Below are 25,032 nucleotides of genomic sequence, written 5' to 3' on the forward strand. Positions count from 1 at the left end.
TGAAAATTGAATACTTTTTTTATTTAATTTTTTCTTATTTAGGTAGTGACAAAAGTACAAAAAAGCATATCTCAATAGTATTTCTCTCATATACTCTACTACTCTGTACACAAGTTATAATAAATTTGCACAATATCCTGTGAATGTCAGGTTTACTATTGAACAGTGACTTTTTTAAGAGCTTAAATACTGTCTAACAAAAAAATATATGAGATTACATTCAGAAAATACTGTCGACCTTCTTCCAGCAAGTGGAGATGTGACATACTGTAATGCAGTAAGAAAAAAAATTTAAAATCCTCCTCCAGTTTTTGAAAGACTGGAGTAATGCTAGTTCAAAGGTTTAATTCACACGATACAGCATTTTTCCGTAATGTCTTAGTAACTACTCAGTCAAATTGACCATCTTTCAGACTTCATATGAACCAGGCACTGATTAGCTTCAGGTACGCTGTTTTTATCAACATACAAGAACAGCATATACATTATTTTTCTACGCTATATTGAAGGAAGCATCAATGCAATCCATTCGTAAACAATTAGACCTTACCATTCAACATGTATACCCCACTTTTTCTTATTATTATTTCAATATAGAAATTATGAACAATAGCACGCACTTTTAAAAACATTTAAGACCACATCTCTTGAAAAAAAAATATTAATGTGCCATTATGATGCAATTCCTGACATTCACTTTTGTGATTTGCTAAATACTTTTTTCTTATAAGATATCTGAGATCATGGCACCTTACGCATACTCTTTGGTGTTTATTTACGACCTATCCTAAAAAAAACAAAGGACTGCCGTTAACTGGCATTTGCCACATATATTTCAAACCTTTCACTCCCGCATACATACTGCGGAATATAAAATTCCACTTCAATTCTAAAAATTCCGAAACCGAATTTAATTCTGTGCTCGACGATGCCAACTGTGGTCTTAAAAACGACAAACGTGGCAGATTTTCACACAGCAACACCTACATTAAAACTCCCCTTCAACCCCCCCACCCACAATTTTTTTCCCCAAACTCAAAAAAACTGCAATTGAAACACCCAAATCACAAGTCGAATTGCTAAATACGTCATACAATTCATTACATTTCTTTTTTCTCTCCAATACACGCACAGCCATTCTGAGAGACTAACATACACGTTAACATTCGCACATATCACTCCAACACTGGATAAGTACAGGTACAAATAAGGTATTTCCCAGTCTTTATCACTTCTACCAGTTCTGAGAAACAAAATTCCAACATGGCTCATTTTTTTTTCCTCGACTTCCATCAACTCTGCATTTACAACTTTATGGCAACTCATAACACATGCCGTACAATCTTAAATCAAAGAACGAACTCTAAAATCCAAACTGCCAAATCAGGACGCCCTGAGTAACATGAAAATATATATCCTCAAGCTGCCAAGTTTAATAGATCGAAACCTGAAGATTCAGTCTTCTTCTCTTTGGCATGACAACAGTCTCTATCATTCCAAGTACGATCTGTACAACTTCTTCTTCTCTAGCACGTAGCCATGGCTGATTACTATCGTTCCGCCTCTAGTAAGGTTTCTGCAAAGACAAAATAATAGGAATCGTAAGTAACAAAGTAGAAACAAGAAAAATAAAATTTGCAGCAAAACAAAGAATATTGCAAAGTGTGCCATGACTGAAGTTATTAATTAATTTGGATCACATTTATAAGTCCTTTTTTTTATATATTTTTAGGTCTTTTTTTTTTTGGCAATTTATAGATCTTCAACTTCCAAGCCCTAGTTATCACCTTCTAATCAATATTCCTAGATTCGCTACCTGATGGAAGCACATTGCACAGTGGTTCAGCTGTAGGCCTAGTCCCAATTAAACTATGTGTGCATAAAGTGGACATAAAGCAAAAAAATACAAACCACTTTCTACATTAGTACAGAACAAATATGAATTGGAAAATAACTAATAACTTAGGAATAGTAATAAAATAATAAATGTTCTTTGTTTGGATAAAAAGTTACAGGTAAAACACAAAATGAATGTTATATTAATGCAGACAATTTGTGTTCTATCAAAAAACAAATGCCGTTTCATAGTAACAATGTATCTTCCTAACTGAGTGGTCAGTAGTGAAATAAACAAAGCTCAGCATTGTAAAATTCATGCAATTACACAATTTACTACACAGATTATTGCATGAATCGGTAATTTTGTACTGTATAGCTCTATAACAATTTTCTTAAAATTTGCCCAATTACCACAAGTAGTAAACAAAATCAAATTTGTTCAAGTGCAATCCCATTAACTTAATTCACATAATTAAACTACAGTCACTGATACTTACTTGAGAAACTGTGGCAGCAATGAATGCCATGAACTACTGTCTTGCTTCAATGTCAGGAACAGCTCGAAAGTAGACACTGTGTTCGGATCACATTTTATTGTTCCTATTCGTCGGGACAGCTGGTCATTTTCAAAGTTTATGTATAGCGTGCATCCCCTGTAAATACAAGAAAAAGTATTCACATTAGTTTTATATTAACAATATTCAATGTTTGCATGCAATGATAAATTGAACTACACTGTAAATTAATACTATCCATGTAATAAAGGCCTGGATTATCATTCATCACTTTCGTGGCCAAATTTATGCCTATACCCTTCAATATTGAAATTTCTGGATACGCAAATTCCTAAACTCGAATAGACCAACTAAACTCTAAACTGAAAATCATAACTTTTTTCTTTTTTTACGAAATCCGACTCAAAACAGATAATACCGTCAAGTTCTTGGATCTGCACACATTTTTCAATTTTGTCCAAATATGTAATGTAATGGTTTTGTCAGCTGAGGAAACATACTTAATATATTGACAGATTTTACTTCGCTTTTCATCCACTTTCGGCTAATCGCGAAGATGATGAGTGATGATAAAATTGATTAACAATGACAAAAAACGTCCATGCCCAGGCAGGGATTCGAACCGGGACTCCTGTGCGTGCTGTGCTAATTAACCACTCCGCCTGAGGTCAGCATACGCTTCAAACAGGGCTCCAAATATTACCATACAGTAATGACGACGCATTGTTAAGAGTACAGAACTTGAACAAAGATTTAACAAGTAACAAATTTCCAATCGCAGATTTAAATCTAGGTTCGAGTCCTAGTGTGAGCATGGAAGATGCCGAAGAGCGACGTCGTGTAAAAAAAATATTTCTACAACACAAACGCAGAAGTTCATGGGTAACACAACTTACCTCAGACCGCACGGCTCGTTCTCGGCCATCCTAAGCACGTCCCTGGCGATACGTGGTAACAGATCAGCTGGAAGCAAGACTTCACCGCAGGCCAGCTGGGCTGACTTCGCCGCCCGCAACTCCTCCTCGAGCCGCCTGGCTAGAGCTTGACTGGCGCCCCCTTCCTCTTCGGGCTGATATTCACCTACAAAACAAGAGAAATTTTGTTAGTCATGCCATGATAGCACAACGAAGACTATTCACAACAATTCCAAGATATTTATCAAGTGCCATTATTACAGCTTTCACGTATTCTTAAGTTTCCCGATAGTAAAGTTCTAAAACCATTTTTAAATAAGCCGGTCGATGTGAATCAGAAAACAAAGGAGTTACAGTAAAATCAAATTATACACTAGTCAATCTGAGGAAAATTAATGCCTATGTCAATCTAACAAGCAGAAAAAAATAAGTCTGTGCATCACTATAGACTGCCGGCCAATCAAAGTTTAAGCAAAAAAAAACAAAAAATATAAAGATGACAATTCGCCTTGTAGTTCAAGCAACAAAAGATTAGCAAGACATGTACATTTAGGAAAATTACCTATTTTCGCATAGGGAGCATTGCAATTTTGTCTACTTCGTAGAACAGGTTTGCAAACCGTGTAGCGATGGACAAAAGGTTTCACTAAAATACACAGCGAAGATACCGTTTACAACAAAGAGGTTCAAGTTTGCAAACAAAGTCACGGTTAGACAAAATAACATATACCGGCGAAATACAATCACACAAAAACTCTATGTTGTACAATATGTATTAGGTTGAACGCATAAGATACTTACTTCTAAAGTTTGAAAAATCCACAGAAACTGGACATGAAAGTATCTCCATTGTTTTGGCGTTTCACGAAAAAACTACGATATGAAAACTAAAAACCCTCACTACCGGGTTCACAGCACTTTCGTCAACTTGCAGGTATACTGCACATGCAAGTCCGGTTCCACACACGGACACCGTCAGAACTCGAGCGCACAAACGTTCTTCTACACATGCAACCAGCTCACTGCTTGGAGTAAACCGGCCGGTAACCTATTTATGGCAGCCCCCACCACATGATAAAAACCCCTCTTGCTGGACGCTTGCCATGGGACTACGTGACGTTTGCTTCGTATCCCTCGGCGCCGTTCGGCTGCGCTCGGGCCTCGTCCGTTCAGGAGGCGTGGCTTACGGCAACACCAGCGGGGTATGACATCAGAAAATGCGATAGATATAATTTTTGTGTGTGCACGCACACGTACGCACTTTAAAAACAAAAAAAGAGCATCTTTCGACCTATTGAAACTTCTACAATTTGTTGCAATAGTTTCTGATAACAACGACAATACGTTTTGTTTATAATGAAAATTAAAATAACGTTTCGTTCCATTCCACTGCTGCCTGTATTTCTCGAAAATTCAGCGTTGTGTTCCGTGCCCGACTTTTCCAGATCATTCCATCATCCACGGTGCTTTGACGTGTTAATGATTATGCATTTAAGCGTTTTGCACCTGCTGTTACTCTACCTCACTTTTCTGCCACTGCTGTCTAATCGCGAAGATGAAGATTAGTGATTTGATGAAATTGATGAAGTGACACTCGGCAAAACCACCCATGCCTAGGTCGGGATTCGAACCCGCAACCTTTGACGTGGTAGCAGCGATTCTATCCACGCACCCCAACACTTCCCTAACACCACCCCCAAAATTTACTAAACGCCCCTCTAAAAGTTTACACAAAGATCCAATTTATAATCATTATGGTTCCAAATATATCCACACCAATTATTTTTTTTGGATAAACTAGCTATTCCTAGTTCAAGGGGAAAAATAGGAATTTATTTTTCGCTCCAAAATACCGGAAATTACCAAAACCAATTGATTATCCCAGATTTTACTGGGATCTCCAACTCAGTGGGAATTGTTGTTATTAGCTTGCCTTTGTGCTACGAAACTCAAAGGTAAACCAAAATCCGCGGTGCCACTGATTTGGGACGAGACTGCTTTTCAGTTTGGCAACTCGTAGTCAGCGCATCGAGTTCCCACGACGACGTTATGCGACATTATAGACCGCAGTCCGCAACCATTTTCTTCGAACTATCCAAATTTTCTCACGATGCTAGGCCAGTGTCGAAAATTTGAGATTCCACCATTCGGCCACGACAGATAATATAGCTCTCCTCAACAAGTGATAATTATTGTACGGCACATTAACAAGAGTAGGATTTTTCATTGCAATATTAAAAATGTCGGAACAAGATATTATCGAACATAAATTTTCAAATACTTCCCGAGGTGAAGTGGCTTTTTCAGAAGGCACTAACGCATCAACATCACTTCCACGTAGTACACCCTGGACTGCATTCTGTCAGACTAACGAGGCCGTCTGGACTCTCAGTAAGTATAATCCTCTGCGGGACTCGTTGTGTCCATGTCCTTTCATCAATTTCACCTCCGTTCATGGTCATCGTTGGTATAAGCCAAAAGTGGCAGTAGTAACAAAAATAATCAAGACCTATCGTCCTACGTAAAATCTTCGGTTACGAACATGCAAAGGATTAACAGTAAATGTAATTATTCTCTAACCAGGTGTAAACGTACCATGATTTGGGCCTTTGTGAAAATTTTTAAGGGTGATAAATCAGCGATGTTGGGAGTCTAACTTTCTCAGAAGACAAGAAATGGTCATCCAAAATAACCAATCTTGGACATTTTTTTGCAAGATTCACGGATAAAGACATGCATGACAAAAGTGTAAGTTCACTTAATGCACCAATACGCTAATCGGGACTGGATTAAGGTGGGTGCGAACCACTGAAACGCGCCTTGACAGAAAATCAAATAATTACGTAGTACTTATACAAGTATGCAATAGACTTTATTTTAAAAATTACAAATTCGCTTCTGTACTACCGATGCAAAAGTACTCAAAGGGTAAGCAGTTGGTAAATCTAATGAATGTAATAATCACTATATGAAGAGTAAGTTCGTGCGGTTCAATGCCAATGAAAAGTGTTATCGTTTCAGCGTGTTGCACGCGTAGGGCCAAGGTCAATTGTGGTGATGAGTCAAGGGTCGCTACACTAGCTAGGCAAGCTTCAACATATATTTCCCTGTTTTTTTCCCCATTAGATGTTATCAAGAACGGACCATGAGGAGGGGGGGGGGGGAGACAACGTCATGGTGGGGCTATGTCGAAAGTAGTGCACCAGCTTCCGATAGCTGGGAAACGTCAGTAGAGTGGGTTCAATACTCAGCAAAAACAAGAACTAGATTTTCGAAAATTCATAATTTGCTCCGTCACTGAGCTACAGTTCAAGTTTTGCAACCACGTAATCTTAAGTTAAATTACAGTTACTTCATGCTATCTAGATAAATGGCAACGTTGAGAATGAAAGAGGATTTGACGCAATAGATAACGAATCTTAAACGGGGGGGATTCATATCGAATACCCCTTACTTGGAACCACGAAGCCTGACAGCTTTTTAAACAATACAAACGCGAACTGTATTATTTCAATTTTTCCTTTGTCGTCAACTGTTAGCGAACACCGACTTCTTTTTTATATTCAAATGAAAATCACAAGAAATAAAAAGTTGCCTTGTAATCGGCAATAACGAAATCAGAAATAAACGACGCGCACTTAAGACTGATTCACAATTGCAAATTCAAACGTAAGAACTCTGCAATTTTATTCTTGATACATATAAATTACATTCGGCAGTTTCTAAATATGTAGTTACCTCAGTGGTCGACTGACGTACTCGTCAGCAAAGGTTACAGGTTCGAGTACGGTCCTGGGCATCAATATTTCTTTCCGACATCCGTGGCGGAGTCCCGAGTTCGAATCCCGTCGTCGCGATTAGCCAAAAGTGGCAGAAAGACGACGTAAAGTAAGGCAATTCAATCAATCAATCAAATCCCGGTATGGACAAAGGTGTTCTTTGTGTCCCTTCATCAATTTCATCATCACTCATCTTCATCGCCGCCATCGGACAAAAGTGGAAGAAAAGAGACGCTAAATAACAAAAATCAAATCGAAATGGTTTTTACACTGCGTATTAACAAATTCGCATCATTTACATATTGCAAAAGCAGAGCTCGTGTTTTATCTTGTACATAAACGCATATGTACTGTATTCTTCCCACTTCTCTTTTGCAACACACATACATTGATGCTATTTTAATGTTGCACCAACCGAAAAACAAGTATTTAGCTTACTACAACAAAGCCATTGACTTCATATTCAGCGCGTTTGCATCACCCGTTCTGCTTTGTTCCCTTATCGATTAGCCAGCGCTGAAATACAATGCAAAGCGCTCGTTTCTGCCAGTATTTTTCCACAGCCCCCTGTGCGTTTAGCAAGAAACAACGGGCTGCATCAGCAATGCTAGAGATGTTATCGCCAACATTGTTCCGCTAACTACATCGACTATCCGCATTTACACGCGAATGGTGCAACAGAGCTACATATTCGGCCTGAAAAGCTTATTGTTACACTTTGGGCTTCTTTCTTAGATGCTTCTTTTCGACTCTAATGTAAATTATCCGCAGAGCCAACACTAATTACTCCAACAGCCTATTTACTATTCAATTTTTCTCGAATCACTATTCAGCCTGGGGCCTCCCCGATGGCGTAGTGGTAACGTCGTCGCCTTGTAATCAAGGGGTGTGGGTTCGATACCCGGTGGAGGCTCATGGTGGTTCGGATCCCACTTCAAAACTGTAGGTCCAGTCCCGATTAGCCTAACTGTGCATAAATTGGACTTAAAACACAAACGAACTGTCTAGCCTGATGTAACAAAGGACCGTTGTTCGATATTCGAGGATTTTTTGTAAGGGCCGGGGGGCAGATCCGAAATGCTGTTGGGAATGTTAGATGTGACCACAAATGCTATAGTAGTATTGCAACTAGACGTACAATTGTAGAGTTGCACTATTATGGTACAAAGTAATGGGGGAAAATCAACTCGTTCATAGACCCCGGACTCGACAATCGGCAACACGCTGTACATTCAATTTTTAGAAGTATTCGAATAGCAAATTTTTTAAAAAATAGAAATATCCTTTATTACACAAGCACGACTAAACAGCCACGATAATTCTATGTTCAAGCCTTGTATCAATTGTTGTAAAATTAAGATTACCAAATATTACAGACTGCAGACTTCAAGAGTCTCTCTATCCACAAACAACCCATAATTTATGCCAGAAGAAAATCGAAATCCTTGCTAAATCAGAAGAGTCAATGTTATTTTCGGAGGGTTTTATAGGTTCACATTAAATATATCATACCGGGTTTAACTCATTTCACCATCGTTACGTAGCTCAAGCGGTACAATCTATAGTTCCAATTATTTACTTTGCTTTTATGTGGTTTATTTTACTTCGTTTTCTGCCACTTTTGACTAATTGCGAAAATGATGATATTGATGAAGGGACACTAATAAAGAACACCCATGCCTAGGCCAGGATTCGAACTCGGGACCCCTGGCGTCGTAGCGCGCTATGCTAACCACTCCGCCACGGAGGTCGGCTCCAATCATGTACGAAAGCAGTTAGTTACAGCAGTGTTGGCTTTCTGAAGAGACACGCATGACAACGCCAGAGCCTTGCTAGTCTGCAAATTGCAGTCCAGGGTGTTCTACGTGGAAGACATGTGAGTGTCTGAAAAGGGTCAGATGTTACACCGTGTACCATGTCAACTAGGAATTCAAATATGACCGAGTAGTATCCCAAAAGTAAAGTGAGAGCCCAATATTATATTCTTACGCGAATTTGCTTTCATTACAGAAACTGTTCAATGCAACTGATTTGGAATACCAGCGCCGGAACTGATAAATAACTCTACCCGCCATCTGTTGCCAATACCAGAAAGCTTCAGCTGCCTACTCTCATCCTAATTTCGTTCACGCACACTAGGTGGCACCACCATACGCATTCAACAAATTCGTTTCTTTGCAGCTGTGGAATCAGCTGGGCAGATCGCTCCTCCTCCCACAATACTTCCCCTCTCCGGGGACCAGGGAGGAAAATGTCATCACACAAACGAAATGCCCGGGCACCCTTGCGTGTCAATCCATTATTTCACTTCTACTGCTTCCTACAACCCATCGATATATATACAAAGAGACGCCAAGCGTTGAAAATACCGATCCGCAGCTGTTTAGCTTTTCTGAACGATGAAACAGATTACAGAATAATCACAAAAGTAACAGCTAACCGACGCACACGACTCGAACCCATGACATCAGGAATCGCAACGTGCCGCTGTTCTGTAACTCCCCCCCCCCCAAAGCACTAATTTCCACTGCGTAATGTTTCTGAACAGTGACGACGCGAGTTTCAATTCATTTTAAACTGTCAGCATGTGAATATTTTTCAATTCGAAGTAGCATTTTCATTAAAAGACATCATTCCGAAGGCTCGGGAATTGATGAAAAGTCAACTTTGTTCGTAGTTGTGGTCAATGGCGAAAGCAGGGAAGGGGGGCTGATCGAAATTTTCAAACAAAACAGGTCAATTTTAATATTTTTCTGAAGGGAAATCAGGACGGCAAAATGTACACATTTTCATATATAATCGGTTTCGTCATAAATACTTTTGTTTTGAAAATCAATTAAATAAACAAACAAAACACAATGTGACGATATGCACTCCAACCAAGCAGCCTTTTAGAATTAGAAGTCATTCATTAATATTTTGCCGATGAATGGATCTCCAGTACATCCTTCTTTTCAAATAACATTTGTAAAAGTTCACCTTATTAATCAACATAGATTTCAGAGTTTGTTGAGCGTTCTTGTTACTTGTCCACATACCATTCATGTACGAAAACACTCGCTCGGATGTGAATGACAATGTCATAGTTCATAGTAATGGGACTGAAGGTGTATTGTTGCAGTAATTCTCAGCCAAAAAGACAGTCACAAAAAGGGACATTTGGCATCCCGTCTTACATTCAAAAAAATCTGGACACTCAAAAAAAAAAGGGGACTGACGCAATTAATACGGGACGTGTGGTCACAATGTATGGGGAAGGCACAGCTCCTCAGAATGTCTTAATAAACAACTTTGATTACATTAGTTGTAAAATGTCTAAACAAGTCTTGAATGGGGGCAAGACTCTTAGCCAATTGTGCTCTCTTCCCGATATTTGACTGTACTATCCCTAGAAATTTCAGGAAGAAAGATTGCATTCAGATATAATGCAATTTTGAGTACGGAAAAAAAAACATATTTAATACCCTGAATTTGCTTTCGTTGTCCGTTTCTAAACTGGTGCCAGCGACCATGATTCACAGGATGCAAAAAAGAAGCCGGTACAAAGGCATTGATGAAACATCTGCAGCGTAGTGTGTGACACCTGGAATGGATAAGGGGAGCGAAAAAACGCACAAGCTCATTGTGTTAATCCTTAGAATAGATTGGAATGTTTGATACTATACGAATATTTCTCTTGAACTGAAGTGCAAAACATTACCATGTAAATCGATGTCAGGGCGCCTGAAAATTTTCACCTGGCGCTTAAATATTAAATTCAGTATTTTATTATTATTATTTTTTTAATATTTCGAGTTTCCTTACGGAAATTTCCATTGCTATTTTTTTTAAAAAATAACTAGTACAGTTTAATGTTTGTGTTTTTCCTTTATCACTAGTATCATTAAAGCAGAATAATAAACATGCCAATATATTTTTTTTAACTGTTGCCAGAAATCTGCGGCGATATGGTAGGGCCGACCACATATTAGAATGTATTGCATAGTTATTTATGCTGTTACCAGTTGAGCCTTATTCAGCAAGGCCACTCCGGTGCAAGAATTAATTACTTTTAATCCAATCTTGCATTAATTATTAAAATTAAATGTCTTAAGATCCCATTGGATTTGTGGCTTTCTTAGCCTGTATTAAAGAAAAAAAGCTGGCTCCTGACAATAAGGGGCTGATGCCTGAATTATCTTTAGTTTTGTCTACCCCTATACTATTTCTGGCCACTAAAATTTCTTTACATAGGTTAAAACAGGTGCTGCAAAAGAGCACTCAGCACATATAAGCACAGTACTACAGAGGATTATAGTGGCCAAAGGTCCAGGTGCAACTCTCTCCTTTGCCTGCAAACTGCAACATTGCAGTGTCAGGTTCACATTTGGTGTCTTGAGAAAGGGTTACCTCCTTAGGCCTTACACCCAACAGGCTACATGAGCCTAAGTGCATTCCCGCAATATATTTATTGACACACACTGGAGGGGGAATCAGAAATCTGATTGAAAAAAAAAGTATGAATGCATAATATTTTGTGTTCTTATCAATGCTTATCTTTTTTTTAAAAAAAACTGTCAACTCTGTAACAATGGATAATGCAGATTGAGCCTGCACGCCACAGAGATCAGGGACCTTATATGTAAAGCTCATTCAATATTTTCTCAATACCTTTGTTAGGAGGAATTACTGTGTAATTGCTATCAATTTCAAGACTATTGCAAGATGAAATGAAAGCATGCAAGTCCCCAGCAATCCTGTAAAATATATATTTTCAAACCAGCAGATTGATTTATTGGTACTTAAAAGGTGAATGTTAATGTATTTACCTATGAACAGTGCAAAAATTAACTTCCCAAAGTACCTAAAATGTGATGAACTTATTGTTTTGTGCCTTTTAAAAAATATTAAATGTTGCCTTACGCTGTTTTAGAAAACCTGTCAACTATTATTTCCATGCGAGGATACAATGTAACTGTTATTTCCTGATGATTTGGCAAATATTAATTTACTTTTGATTACTAACTCAGTTCGATTTCTTACTTCTTGAAGCATTTTTGGTGCTTCAGAAACATTAAAAAGTACTGCATACATTTTATGGTCCTGAAAGAAAATACTTTGCCTCTAAGATCTAGTGATCAGTGTGTTGCAAAATTAGAGATCCCAGATTAGAATTACAAAGAGGATGGGTGTTAGGTTGCAGTTACTGACAAGTTTTATCTCATGAATGAGGATAACGGCCTAACTTTCAGTCAGGTCTCGAGTTGCAAATGCCTCACAGGGAAAGTAACAATCTAGTTTCAAATCCTGTCTCATATTTGTATTTTAAATATACTTAGTAACACAAACTAAGAACATATAATACTGCCAGAGCCTAAATTTATAAGCACCAAGAATTGCCAAAATAGACAGGCAAAAAGGCACTAACATTAAAAAACGCAAAACTTGTAATAGTGCAAAAAAATTTAAAAACTTATGTCCAAAATTTAAGATTTCCATGACAAACAACCACAATTTTGTAAAATATGTAGAAAATTGTACAATATTATTTGGGTAAACAGAAACCAGAGGATTGTGCATTTTGCACTATTTACTGATTTTCAAGAACAGAAAAATGTTCTGAAAAGATAGAAGGGTTGCTGTGTGCCTCAACACTTCTATTCTGCAGTCATGAGCTATTTTCTGTTTTTAGGAGGAGGAAAAAACTTTTTTTAGCAGTTCCTACAGAGCTGTAAGTTTAGTTCACTTCCCTTCTAGATCTAAACTATTTTAATATTAATTGTCACAAATTTCACATTCACGTAATCTTTTAACGAAAACAATGGGAAAACCTAAACCAGATGGCACCAAAACATGGCTGCCTGGAAATTAGCATTGCTCATTTCAAGTTACAAAAAAAAGCAACATTCTATTATTTATATCATTAATAACAGAAATGAAGTCAGTATTCGAACAGAATAACCAAATGTGAATAAAAAATACAGGAACCAGCTTGTATCTCCATATTCTACCATTTAATCTAAAAAATAGAGGTTCCGCAGTTTTCAAAATTCAAAAAAATATGTATTTAGGTCACACAACACAAATCTTGGTTACAACTTTTGAACTTTTACAAGCTTTACTTGAATGAGGAATGCAAAAGTTAGTAACAACATACAATGACTGTGAATTTCAGTGCACTAACTGCTGGGGGCATGCTGAGTATTCACACATCATGTTGGATCGAATACTAAAGTCTCCTTGTTCATATAATAATAATTTGGAATACAACTGCTTTATTCTTATTAGTTTATATTCATTATTGTATAATAACAAATATATTTTTAATTTTTATTATTTCTATTTCAGCAAAAAATTCTGGTGATCCCAAGCACCAAAACACAATTTCAACACTTGATACATTATTCTCTCTACTTTAGGCACTTATCTGCACTAATAATTAAAATAGACAATAAGAGTCAAAATAGGCATGCAATTTTAGGCACAACAAATTTACATGTAAAGATTGTTGCACTCTGAAAAATATTTCTGTGCTGAAAGCTCATGAGTACAAATGAAGGCTCTAGTTATTGGACATAAAACCTGCTTACCAGCCTATTTATAAATAACAATAATGCCTGAGTATGTTGCAGATGAAATTAATTTTGATTTACATGAAAATTTCATATACCATTCGTTCATCAGCATCTCCAGAAAATTTTTACAAGTTGACAACAAAATATCAGAACAGTAAAAATTATTATTTTAAACTAATTATAAACTACTATTTTGTCAATTTATTACTATTATAACCGTATAGAGAGACTTCTTCTTGATCGACATGGTAGATGATTTTCTCTATTCCTCTTTGCACTTCATACAGCTATGTGCCGAAATAATGCATACTTATTCAATTTTATAATTGACTTCTGCTACATACCATGTTCAAGAAAAACCTCAATCTTATGTTGTATGAAATTTTTGGAAATCTTCAAATTTAGGACTGTGTGTGTCGGAGGTGTGTGTGTGGGGGGGGGGGGTAAAGTGGTAGAATATGAAAACACTAGAAGTTCTAACTTGGTTCCTGCATTTTATACTCAATTTTTCAATCTGACCCTGTTTCAAAATCATGTCTTTTTGGTAAGAATTGACAATATAGAGAAAGTCTGTAATTCACTTCCTATTTCTTACGATGTGGGGGTCGCATGTTAAAATTGTACATTTACGTGTAGAAGTTGTAAAATAACATTGTTATTTACCGTGATAATTCTCCATATGGCATGTTCCGTAGAGACGTGTTCCGTAGTGATGAAACATTGTTCATCGGTTACGTGCTACAAAACTAGGAATTGCTTATTGAAAGTGATCAAGGCCCACAAATCATTCACGGATAACCATTTCAGGGAAGGTTAGGTTAGGCAAGCATAGTTAATATTTTGTTATAGCATATATTTTGTTCGTAAAACTAAGCATATACTCCACCGCTGATTTCAGGAAAAATGGCATGTTCCGTGAAACATTGTTCGTCGGTTATGTGCTACAAAACTAAGAATTCCTTAATGAAAGTGATCATTGGCCCACAAACCATTCACGCAAGATTAGGTTAGGTTCAGTTAGGTTAGGCAAGCATAGTTATAACATTTCATTCGTAAAACTACGCATATACAACTATATATAAAAAAATTCAATAGTCTTTTTTTCAAATTTCCAGACGTGACCCCCGGTTGTTTACAACAGATTCATGATTAGGAGGTCAAAATTAGTTAGTATACCAAAAATTAACACTATTGGAGACTTTCTCTATATTGTCAATTCGCTCAGGTTTTTTTTTCTAATTGGAAATGATAATTCCTATTTCCAGGGCACTAGACTGACCTTGTCATAACAGTCATGGTTATATTCCAATTTGGAAAAGTCACATCCTTAAAATACACACTCTCAAAATACTGTAATATGTGCATGACACGTAACAGAAGTGATCAAAGCTTAAAGTGAGGTGAAACGCATACGAAAGTCCGTTCTGGCAAATCAGTTTGGTGCCTGAACTCAGTTCCTGCTAGGACATTACATTTGTCTCCTGGGCAGTCTGGAAATTTAGAAAACAAATATGATTTTGTAAGTACTTTTTTGTGGAAGGTGTAGAAGAGAACCTTCCTTCCTTCCTTCTTCTTTGATTGGCACACACCGCCTATGAGCGATTTCTTGCCAGGGGTCCTATTTGGTTTGTTATGAGAAAGTTTGTTTACATTCCAAGTATCTGTTTGTTTATGTTACAATGTTGTGTTTGGGTGCAAAGCTGTACAGTATCCACATGACATCAGACCGTGGTTCGTAGAGTAGAGTCGAAAGGGACATCGGAAATGGAATACCCACACGTTGTAACTGGTTGTATAGAGTATTGCGATGTTGTTGTCGAATTGGGCATTGTAAAAACAAATGTGTGGTTGATTGTATAGGTTCTCCACACTGACAGGAAGTTGCAGGCACGGTATATGAACTGGGATGTATAACAACGTGACCTGTCCGCATTCGCATGGTAAACACTAAAACTGCACGGGGTAGGTTAATGTGTTGAAACCAAGGATGTTTATTGCCGACTTGTGCATGCCATCTATATGTATTGGTATTCAGGAGTTGCTGGGTGCACCAATCGTCCCATTGTTGTTCTACTTTGATTTTTACCCGTGGGAGGAGGTCAGTGTACGGCAGGCGCATCGGGGTAACAGTTTCTTTCGTTCTTGCTTGTTTAGCCATTACATCAACGCGATCTTGATATTTATTAAGGTCACTGTGGGCGCGAATATATGTGAAGGTCGCTGACAGACCCTGCCGTTGAATGTCTAGCATGATTCGGAGAATAAGATAGGGAAATGCCGTTAATTTATATGCTGCCCGACCTGTTCGTGCTAACGTTTGTAGTACACTCAATGTGTCCGTAAGAATTAAAGAATGATCGACCCGGAACTGCAGGGCGAATTGTAGTGCTTTATAGATAGCATAACATTCCGCCGAGAAGATCGACATATCGGATGGGAGGGAAAATTGTCGGGTGATGTTATGAGATGGTACGTAAAAAGCGCATCCCACACCGTCTGTAGACTTTGATCCGTCAGTATAAATAAAGGTCGATGTGGGCCACAATTCTCTATAATTTTCATGTCTGCCATGATCTTCATATTGTATCTCTACTCGGGGTTCTGTGGGAATATTCAGTTGATATAAAAGCGGGTCCGGATGGGTAAAAGTTTGGTGGTAAGCTTCAGGGTCTATATTGTAACATTGTAAGAAGAAAAAACGTTTAGTGGGGGGAGGGGGGGTCGGGAGGCTGAACCATTGTCGTTGAATCGCAAATGTTTTATTAAAGGGATGAGCGTGTCGCGCCCACGATTTGAACAAATATTGCACGGTGAGTTTGATGCGTCGGTGTGACAAAGAGGATTCATTGCTTTCTAAATATACACTAACATTGGGACTGGACGGCATGAGTCCTAGACATGTTCGTAAGGCTCGTCGTTTTAATACGTCTATAGACGTAAGAAGTTTTGGATTGGCCCCACCATATGCTGGTGCTGCATAATCAAACAATGCACGAAAACAATTTTTATAAAATAATAGCATTGTATGGGGGTGTCCTCCCCACTTGGTCGTGGAAATACAGCGAAGTAAATTAACTTAATTTCCTTAAATGACAGATGTGTTAGATTTTGTGTTTATATAGTTACTTTGGATGCAATAATAATAATAATAAAACATTGTTATTTTAATATGCATTCATTATTATTAGTAGTAGTTCCAGCTACTGACTGAAACCACTTTGGGCACTGCACGAGACAGGCTACATTATAAAACTCCACTGAACTGAAAAATACTGTCTCGAAAATTAATATCATAAAATATTGCTTTTTTATATGCATATGCAAATAAAAGTAAATGGAATGAAATTCATTGGGCTGATTGATTGATTTTACTTCGCTTTTCTGCCACTTTCGTCTAATCGCGGATGAGGGTGATTGATGATATGATGAAAATGATAGAACAGAAAAGTCTTTTTATTTACTGCAGAGAGAGGTTCAGCCTTTGGCTGCTCTACCACCTAACTGTGATAATTAAAAGTTACAATATGTATATTTATAATACTAAATTCAAATATATATAAGATGAATGAATTTGACAAAAATTAAAAATAATAAAATCTTAAGAGAATACAATGACAGATGCATTAACACACACACACACATGATGAATGTACACTCAAAAAAAGTAACACCCATGCCGAGGTTGGGATTCGAGCCTGGGACCTCTGGTGTTGTAGCACTGTGCTAACCACTTCACCGTGGAGGCTGGCATATTAGGCTGAGGGTCTCCCTTTTATTTATTTGTTTGAGTTCGGGTGACCAACAGGCATTTAGTTAGTCCAATTATAGGTCTTCTCTTCTTAAATTACATTTAAAAACAAATAGTAACAAATGTAAAACATATATTCAAACTTCAAGTACTACATTTAATAAGTCTAGTTATAAGGTGAGTAACACAGACATTGTTGATGGCAAATTAATTATAAATTCCTCACTTTGAGGCACCAAACAATCCCACAGTGTGCTAAGATGCCAGTGATTCAGGCTTCAAATCCCAACCTGGCCATAGGTGTTCATTGTGACTGTCATCAATTTCATCATATTCTCATTGTCGTGATTAGCCATAAGTCAGAGAAAAGCGGTTATATAACAAAAAAATCAAATTATCATAGAGGGGCTTTGTTTTATCACACATTCTTGTGAGAAGTGTAACTTTTTCATCCCCCTTGTCGAGCCTTCAGGTTATCTGGGGGATGCTCCTATGGTTTAACATAGTGTCAATGAGACTTCTTGGAGGATGCTTTGCAAAAAAAAATTGATAGCTGGGGGAATACCATTCCCCATCCCCTCAATTTGAGCATTGGTAAAAAAATCAAGCATGAAGAACTGAAAACCTACAAAACCATCATAAAAGTGAAGCTATGGTTATGAGTGCAAAGTTTGGTAGCATCATTTGCAAGTATATTTATGGTAATTGTTTCAAATGTTTTTAAGGTGTTTTTTTTTTTGCAAGTTTTATGGAAGTATTAGGAAGTGCTTTAGAACACTGGAAACGGTTGTGGGAGTAAGTGTAAAGCTTGGAGAAATTATGATTTGAAATGTATCTTACGTGAGCAGGCATTCTTTGTATCCTGTCATCTACCACAAACGTTTTTGCCAATGCCCATGCTCGAAACCAGATATTATGTGATGAGGTGTTTAAAACATTCCGGGATGTTATTTTAATGCTAACAGTCTTAGACCTGACCCATCTAACAACGAAAGGATTTAGGGCTAAGAGCCCTGTACCCAACCTGCCTAACCTAACAACAAAAGCATTTGGTGATGAAATATTTCTTCACACCCCATGCACTTGAGTAGTTGGCAGCAGAAGTCCGTATTTGAAGTGATGGCCACTGGCAAACAAAGAATCATATAGGAAGGGGAAAATCTTTCTCCAGAAAATGTGCAGTAAGTAATCACTAAAATTCTGAAGTATGTGTTAGACAAATAAAAATCAAACAATGTAAAAAAAATGCCTGTGCACCATGCTGAATTCGGAATTAAACAATTGGAACTTGTGCTTCTTTTTAGTTTGCAAACAGAAGAATTATATGAATAAAAAGTGGTGGGTAACATTATCGTATGAGGGAAACGGATTCCTTCAAATTTCCTTCATATTTACAGGAGAAAGTACTTACGGAAATCATTTTCTTTGGTGTTGTGGAAGTTCCTGATTTGATCCATTTTAATGTGAATGCGTTTTTTTTTCTGCGAAAATCTCTGTCCGACATGCTGTTTCTGCTCCCGCCATTTGCTTTCTGCATGAGAGTGGAATGTTCCGTGTGTTAAGATGATGCAACCCCATAGCCAGTGTTTCAGCCTCGCCGTGTTTTCACTAGAACCACGTGTCGAGTATTTTTAATTTTCTTTTTTAACTATGTTTGCCTAACCTAACCTTACGGAAAATGGTTTTTGGGGCTAACATCAATGGTTTGTGAGGCTAACGTCAATGGTTTGAGACGTATTAGCATAATTTCAAATCCGGGCACGAAAGTAGATATTTTCCGGTGAACGAGGTTGCAACGCTGCATAAATCGACAAAACACTCTCAGAACGCCCCCTACACCAGTACGCTATCATGGCCATAATGTGTTACAGATTCGAAACAACAAGTAACAGTAAGTACTCGTAAATACAAGAAATAGACATTATCTTAGTTAGAAATGCATTATTTCACCTTAAGAAATGTTCCGCATTTGAAAATAACACGTTAGCAATGTAAAGAAGTCCGAAATATATGATTCGTAGGCATTTCCCTCATACGATAATAGTACCAAGTGGTGGAAGTACTCAAGATTGATTTGGTTTATTTTACTGCACTTTTGACTAATCGCAGAGATTATGTGATACGTGTTATGATGAAAATGGTGAAAGGACAATCAGAACATGGACAGCGCACAAGTCTCACAAAATATTATTTTGCCTGTGAGTTAAGATATGGGCTGAATGGGATTTACTCTTAAGAACTAAGTTTTTAACAACAGGTAGGTTCTGTTTCATTGCACATCTCGCAAATGATTTTGAGTTGAATTTACTTTTTAAAGATGTATTCGAGATGCTAACAAAGAGGATTATTAAGATCTACGATGCAACACAGTGCACAATTGATCAACATAAGCCACAGATACATATAGCAACTGGTACTTCATGTCATTAATGAAGTACACACAAAAACGTTAATGATTCGCAACGTAACATTTAGGCATAGGGTAACTTGGTGGAGGCAAGGGCAGGCATTCAACCTGCTTAAATTTCCAGGTTTATTAAAATATATATGTTAAGAGTATTTTTTCACCGTCTTGAACCCTTCCCCCACCATCCAATTTAGGCCACAAGTTACACTACTGCATTTTTCATTTTATTCATTCTTACGAGAAAACATGAAGTTAAATTTAATCGTAAACTTTCAATTTGTTTGAAACGATTTGGACACAGTTTATTACACAAATCATTAACAGGTTTATTCAGGATGTTATGCAAAACGATGGCATCATAAGTACTAGACTCATAATTTTAAATTCAAAGTTCACGTTCAAAAATGCACTTTGCAGATTTCAGTTGTCCTGAATTACAAAAAAAGTTTCTTCACTCGATATTTCGGTAAAATTTTAGTATACCCGAAACGTATTTCTTCAATTTTACAGAACTGACTTTCCGTACACTTTTGAAAGGTCATGGAAGTGTTTTTTCCCCATCGCTTAATTTATTTCGCTGGTAAATCATGTATTTTTGAAGGTTAATGTCTCTCCAATGCACGAAAGCTGTTGCCTCTATGTCCTTCCACTATGTGAATCAAATGTTGCATGCGTTCGATGATGTAACCCTCGGTTAGTGTTTCCAACCACACTGTTGTTTTCCAAGAACATGACAATTTTAACTATGTTTGCCTAACCTAACCAAACGTAACCTTGCCATGCATGGTTTGTGGGGCTTTCGAACCTGGAAAAAAATACAAAATCAGTAACACAAAAGTAGGTATTTTTCGATGAAGGTTGCAACACTGCATAACCACTGATCATGGACAACGCTAGTCAAGATTTCTCCACCATATTGCGTGTAACGTAAGCAAAAATGAACAAACAAGAATTACTCGATATGTCGAAAATTGAGATTATTTGAAATAAAATGAAAAAACACCTTCAAGAATCCTTAGGAATGCAGAATACGTAAGTACCAATGTGAAAAAGAAGAAAATAAAGGAATTTCAGACGTTTCGGGGATACTAAACTTTTAATGATTCTCGAGTCCATTATATTAGGGTGACCAGACGTCCGGTAACGGTTCCAATTGTTTTATGATTTATCCTAGCACAAATACTATTTATCGTAGAATTTTGGAAATCATTGTTACACGAAATTTGAACCTTTCTTCAAGTAATGAAGCATTGCTTGGACTCCAAACAAAAAGTTACTTATGTTCAAAAAACAACTTAAAAATTACTTTACGCAAGCATGCGCATTTCCCATGGAAAGATATTCTCCATCAACAAGAGACAGTAAATATCGTAGAACGTGGGAATGAATGAATAAATCGGAACCTTAGTAGAATGCATTTAGGGACTATTTTAATGCTAAGAGAACCAAACATAACCTGCCTAACCTAACCACGAAAGCATATATTGAACAAAATCTTAAGTAATCGCTAAAACTCCACAATATGTGTTAACAGACGTACATCGATATCCAACCATGTAAAAATTGCATTCGTAGCATGATGACATCGCATTAAAACAAAAGGAACTTGGGCCCAAATATGTCCTATTTTTCAACAGCATCCTGTGAAATGTCCTTCAAAACATCCAGACAAATTATTTACCTCTGTGAAACTGTTAGTGCCTTTTAAATTAATAGTACTGTTAATTTGCAAAGAAATAGTTGCAGATATAAAAATTTTCACGCTCGCGAGCTGTCTTGCTGTACAGTATATATATTTATTGATTAGAAGCAGACATTGCACGCAGTCTGTTCATGATATGCAAGGTACAGAGCGATGACTAAACATATATGCAGGGGTATTTTGAAAATTGAAAATACCCCAATTCTGGGGATTTGTATGTTTGGTGCATTGATAAGCTGCAGCAAGATACAAATATATCCTCAGTGTTGATTAATATTTTAATATTATTTCACCATGTAAGGAAAGTAAGGAAACTCCAAAAACCAGTAAGAACAAGAGAGATGGAAAGTTACATCCATGGGCGTCCGGAAGGGGGGGGCCGTGGCCCCCCTGGAAAACGAAGGTCTACCAAAAATTACATATTTCACACACATAATTTAATTTCAGACACAATAATGTGTGTTAATTATTGCACGAACATGATAAATTCAAATTTAAGCAATGGGAACGAGTTTACAATACCGGACCACTCTCCAATTTCTATGAAATTTCGCCTACTCACTAATTGTGAACTCCTAATCACGAATCTGCAATTGGCGGTCAAGTATGGAAATCGAGAAAAAATGAAATAAACTATGTTTTCTTAACGTAACGTAACCCTACCATAAGAACAATAGCTCCACGGAAGATGCCATTTTCCCAACATGAAGAAATCAACAGGCAAGATAAGGTATAGTTCTCTTAGCTAAAATATTAATTTTTCTTTGTATTTATGCTAATGGAACCTAACCTAACAGGCCTAACCTAACCTCGTAGGCATTCCTCGTCTGTCGTCAACAAGATTGTTGTGCGTAAAGGAAGACCATTAGCTAATTAATTGCGAAAGAAAGATGGTTCCGAATTGCTGTGTATGGACAATCACCGTGGTAAATCGCAAGGTTATTTTACAAGTTGTACACATAAATGTACAATTGTAACAAGTGACCGCCAAATATAAACTACAGATAAGTCATCAGGACACCGAAATTAGTAAGTAGGCGAAATTTTATAGAAACTGGAGAGTGGTCCGGTATTGTAAACTCATGCCAAGCAATGTTTTTTGAAGGATTAACACTATTATTGGGGAAAATATGCCATGTTGCCCCCCCTGGAAAAAATTACCTTCCTTGCCCCTCCCTGGAAAAAATCCTGCGGACGCCCATGGTTACATCTGTAAAATTTAAAAAAAAAGAGAGAGAAATTAAAAAGGAAATATATAAGAAGGGAGGAAAACCTCAGTGGATGAGTGTTTGAACGCAGGACGACAGGGGTCCTGCGGTCGAATCCCGGATTGGGCATGGATGATCTTTGTGAGTGTCCTTTCGTAATTTTAATCACATTACTCATTCATTGTTGTAATTAGCCAAACGTGACAGGCGACGATAAATAACAGAAATCAAATCAAACAAGAAGAAAACTAATTAAAGAGAATTGTATATTTCAGGAGACATGTAAGCAGAACTACTTTTTCGTTGCCCAAGGGGGATGTGTACTTGGTCCTGTGCTTTTTTAGTTATAGCTGCAATCAATCCCACTTTTCGTTTCACAAAATCTGGTCACCCTACATTATATGGTACACGAACGTAAAAACAATAAAAAATTGCATAATGATGTATCTCCAACTTGTGAAGAAAAATAAACTAAGTAATCAAATTTGAATATCATCGAGGTGTTATTTTTCAAGAACCTTCTAAAAGACAATTAATGACAAGCAAATATCATTTGACAACAACACTACTTCTCAGTAAAATCGAATAATTAACTTGCGTGCATATTCATGCTCAAGGTGTACCTGTAAAAACTTACCGACAACTATCGGATGATTTTCTTTCTCGGGAAGAACGGACTCGATTACTTCAGCTGACATCTTTTGTCTAGGGAGATTTGCTTGATTATGTAAAATATCATTGAACTTTGTTAGTACAGTATGTAGTTTGTTATCTCTACGAGTGGCATCTTCCTCAATGAAATGTTCAACGTGGTCCCCATTAATCATTGTCATAGATAATGAATTGCTGCCAAATAAAAAAAAACAACTAATCTAGGAAGAATGTGAAAAGCTTCTCTGACAGAAAAATGTCAAAATCCCGGACGAATATTTTCAGATAAAATCTTCCGTGTAGCGACAGAGCTTTTCAAACTTCACAGGGCTGTTTCTCAAATTTACGAAAACGTTCTTTCCATTGATATTTACACTATTAGAACGTTGTACGTTATAAAATTTAATCTTTGTAACACTTCCGCACCGGCAACGACTTCCAGCGCTTCTCAAGCTCTTCTTTGTCATCAGCTGATTGTAGTTCCGCACATCCATTGGACAACGTTTCAACCAATCAAGAACACACTATCAGAAAACTCGCCCAATGACAGCGCTTGGCAACAAAACTCTGACTGACATCCCAAAACTAGAATCGACCGCGGCTGTTGCTCAGATGTTCCGTTTTATCTTTTTCTTTTTTAGCCAGCTGGAGAGGGTAGTAGTGGTGGTAGTGTGGGTTCAATAAAGACTAAATAAAATGGGGTGCATCCATATGGGCAGGAAGAGTACACATCCGGTCATGTCATCAAACTCACATAATCTGAAATGCAAAAGAATCGTTATAAACACAATTTCTGGTAATTCCGTCATAAATGATGCGGGTCGTTGGACGGGGGCTTTTTATTGTCCTTCTGCCAAGAAGAAAATATTTTTATTTTGCTGCACAATAGCACACTTAAGTGTGAAACAATGTCAACATTTTCGTTCTTTCACTTAAACAACGTCAAAATATCCAGCAGTGACGACGGCAGTAGAAAAAAATGAGTAAGCGCACAAGGGCGGAGGGAATAGGTGATTTTTCGAGTGATTCATTGATTTATTTTATTTTACTTACCGTTTCTGCCACTTTTGACTAATTGCGAAGATGAAGATGAATGGTGATAAGATTAAATAGATGAAGGGACACTCACAAACAGTGGCGCAGGAACGTTTTTCATTGGGGGGGGTACCAAATTCAGCCTCCCATATATATATAAAAACACATACTACTGGCTACTGCACCTAGAAATTCATTTCGGGGATCCAACCAAGTGTTGGAATAATAATAACAGTAATAATAACAAATAATTATATTTAATTAAATTAAAATATTAATTAAATATGTAAGTTAATTAATATTGTATTGTTATTACATGAATAGGTAAAATATAGTAAAAGAATAGAGATATAAAAGCATATATTCATTATCTAGCTTACGTGTGGTTAAGATCGCCAAGACTTGCATAAAAACAACTGCCCTGGCAAGGAATTTAATGTCAAATAGAAAAATTATTGATTATTTATTGAATAACAAACATGGAGTTAGATCCAATTAACGAAAAGTAAAGTTTCTGATTAATATTTTATGGATATTATCATTAGTTGTGTGCATAAGGTTTCTTTCTTTCTAAGGTTCCTTTTCGTATGTAGTAGTATTAAATGCAGATACATGCGTGTGTTTTAGGGTGTCATGTCAATTTCTCGTTTATGTGAAAAGGTAAACTTTAATGTAAGCAA

At 37.1% G+C, this 25,032-nt stretch overlaps 1 protein-coding gene across 2 annotated transcripts; it reads right to left on the reverse strand.

The window, feature by feature from the left end:
- LOC146003275 (protein charybde-like) lies at positions 1 to 23,784 on the reverse strand. Of its 2 annotated transcripts, none has more exons than XM_083141486.1 (4): positions 23,304 to 23,784; positions 3,251 to 3,434; positions 2,337 to 2,492; positions 1 to 1,576 (listed from the first exon to the last, which is right to left on the reverse strand). In XM_083141486.1, the coding sequence occupies exons 1-4, from the start codon at positions 23,497 to 23,499 to the stop codon at positions 1,492 to 1,494; spliced, it is 621 nt and encodes a 206-aa protein (XP_082997612.1). In that variant the 5' UTR covers positions 23,500 to 23,784; the 3' UTR covers positions 1 to 1,491. The 2 variants fall into 2 exon arrangements, with proteins under 2 accessions (XP_082997612.1, XP_082997613.1); XM_083141487.1 differs by lacking the exon at positions 23,304 to 23,784 and adding an exon at positions 4,070 to 4,348.
- Positions 23,785 to 25,032: the final 1,248 nt, after the last annotated feature.

This window comes from Lepisma saccharinum, chromosome 20, assembly GCF_977018435.1.
Source record: "Lepisma saccharinum chromosome 20, izLepSacc3.1, whole genome shotgun sequence".
NCBI lineage: Eukaryota > Metazoa > Arthropoda > Insecta > Zygentoma > Lepismatidae > Lepisma > Lepisma saccharinum.

Excerpts from the sequence above, each read along its gene's own strand:
- LOC146003275 (XM_083141486.1), bottom strand. The coding sequence starts at position 23,499 with ATGACAATGATTAATGGGGACCACGTTGAACATTTCATTGAGGAAGAT. Across the intron at positions 3,435-23,303 it reads AAATCATCCGATAGTTGTCG|GTGAATATCAGCCCGAAGAG; the intron begins GTAAGTTTTTAC and ends CTTGTTTTGTAG. Across the intron at positions 1,577-2,336 it reads TTGCTGCCACAGTTTCTCAA|AAACCTTACTAGAGGCGGAA; the intron begins GTAAGTATCAGT and ends TTGTCTTTGCAG.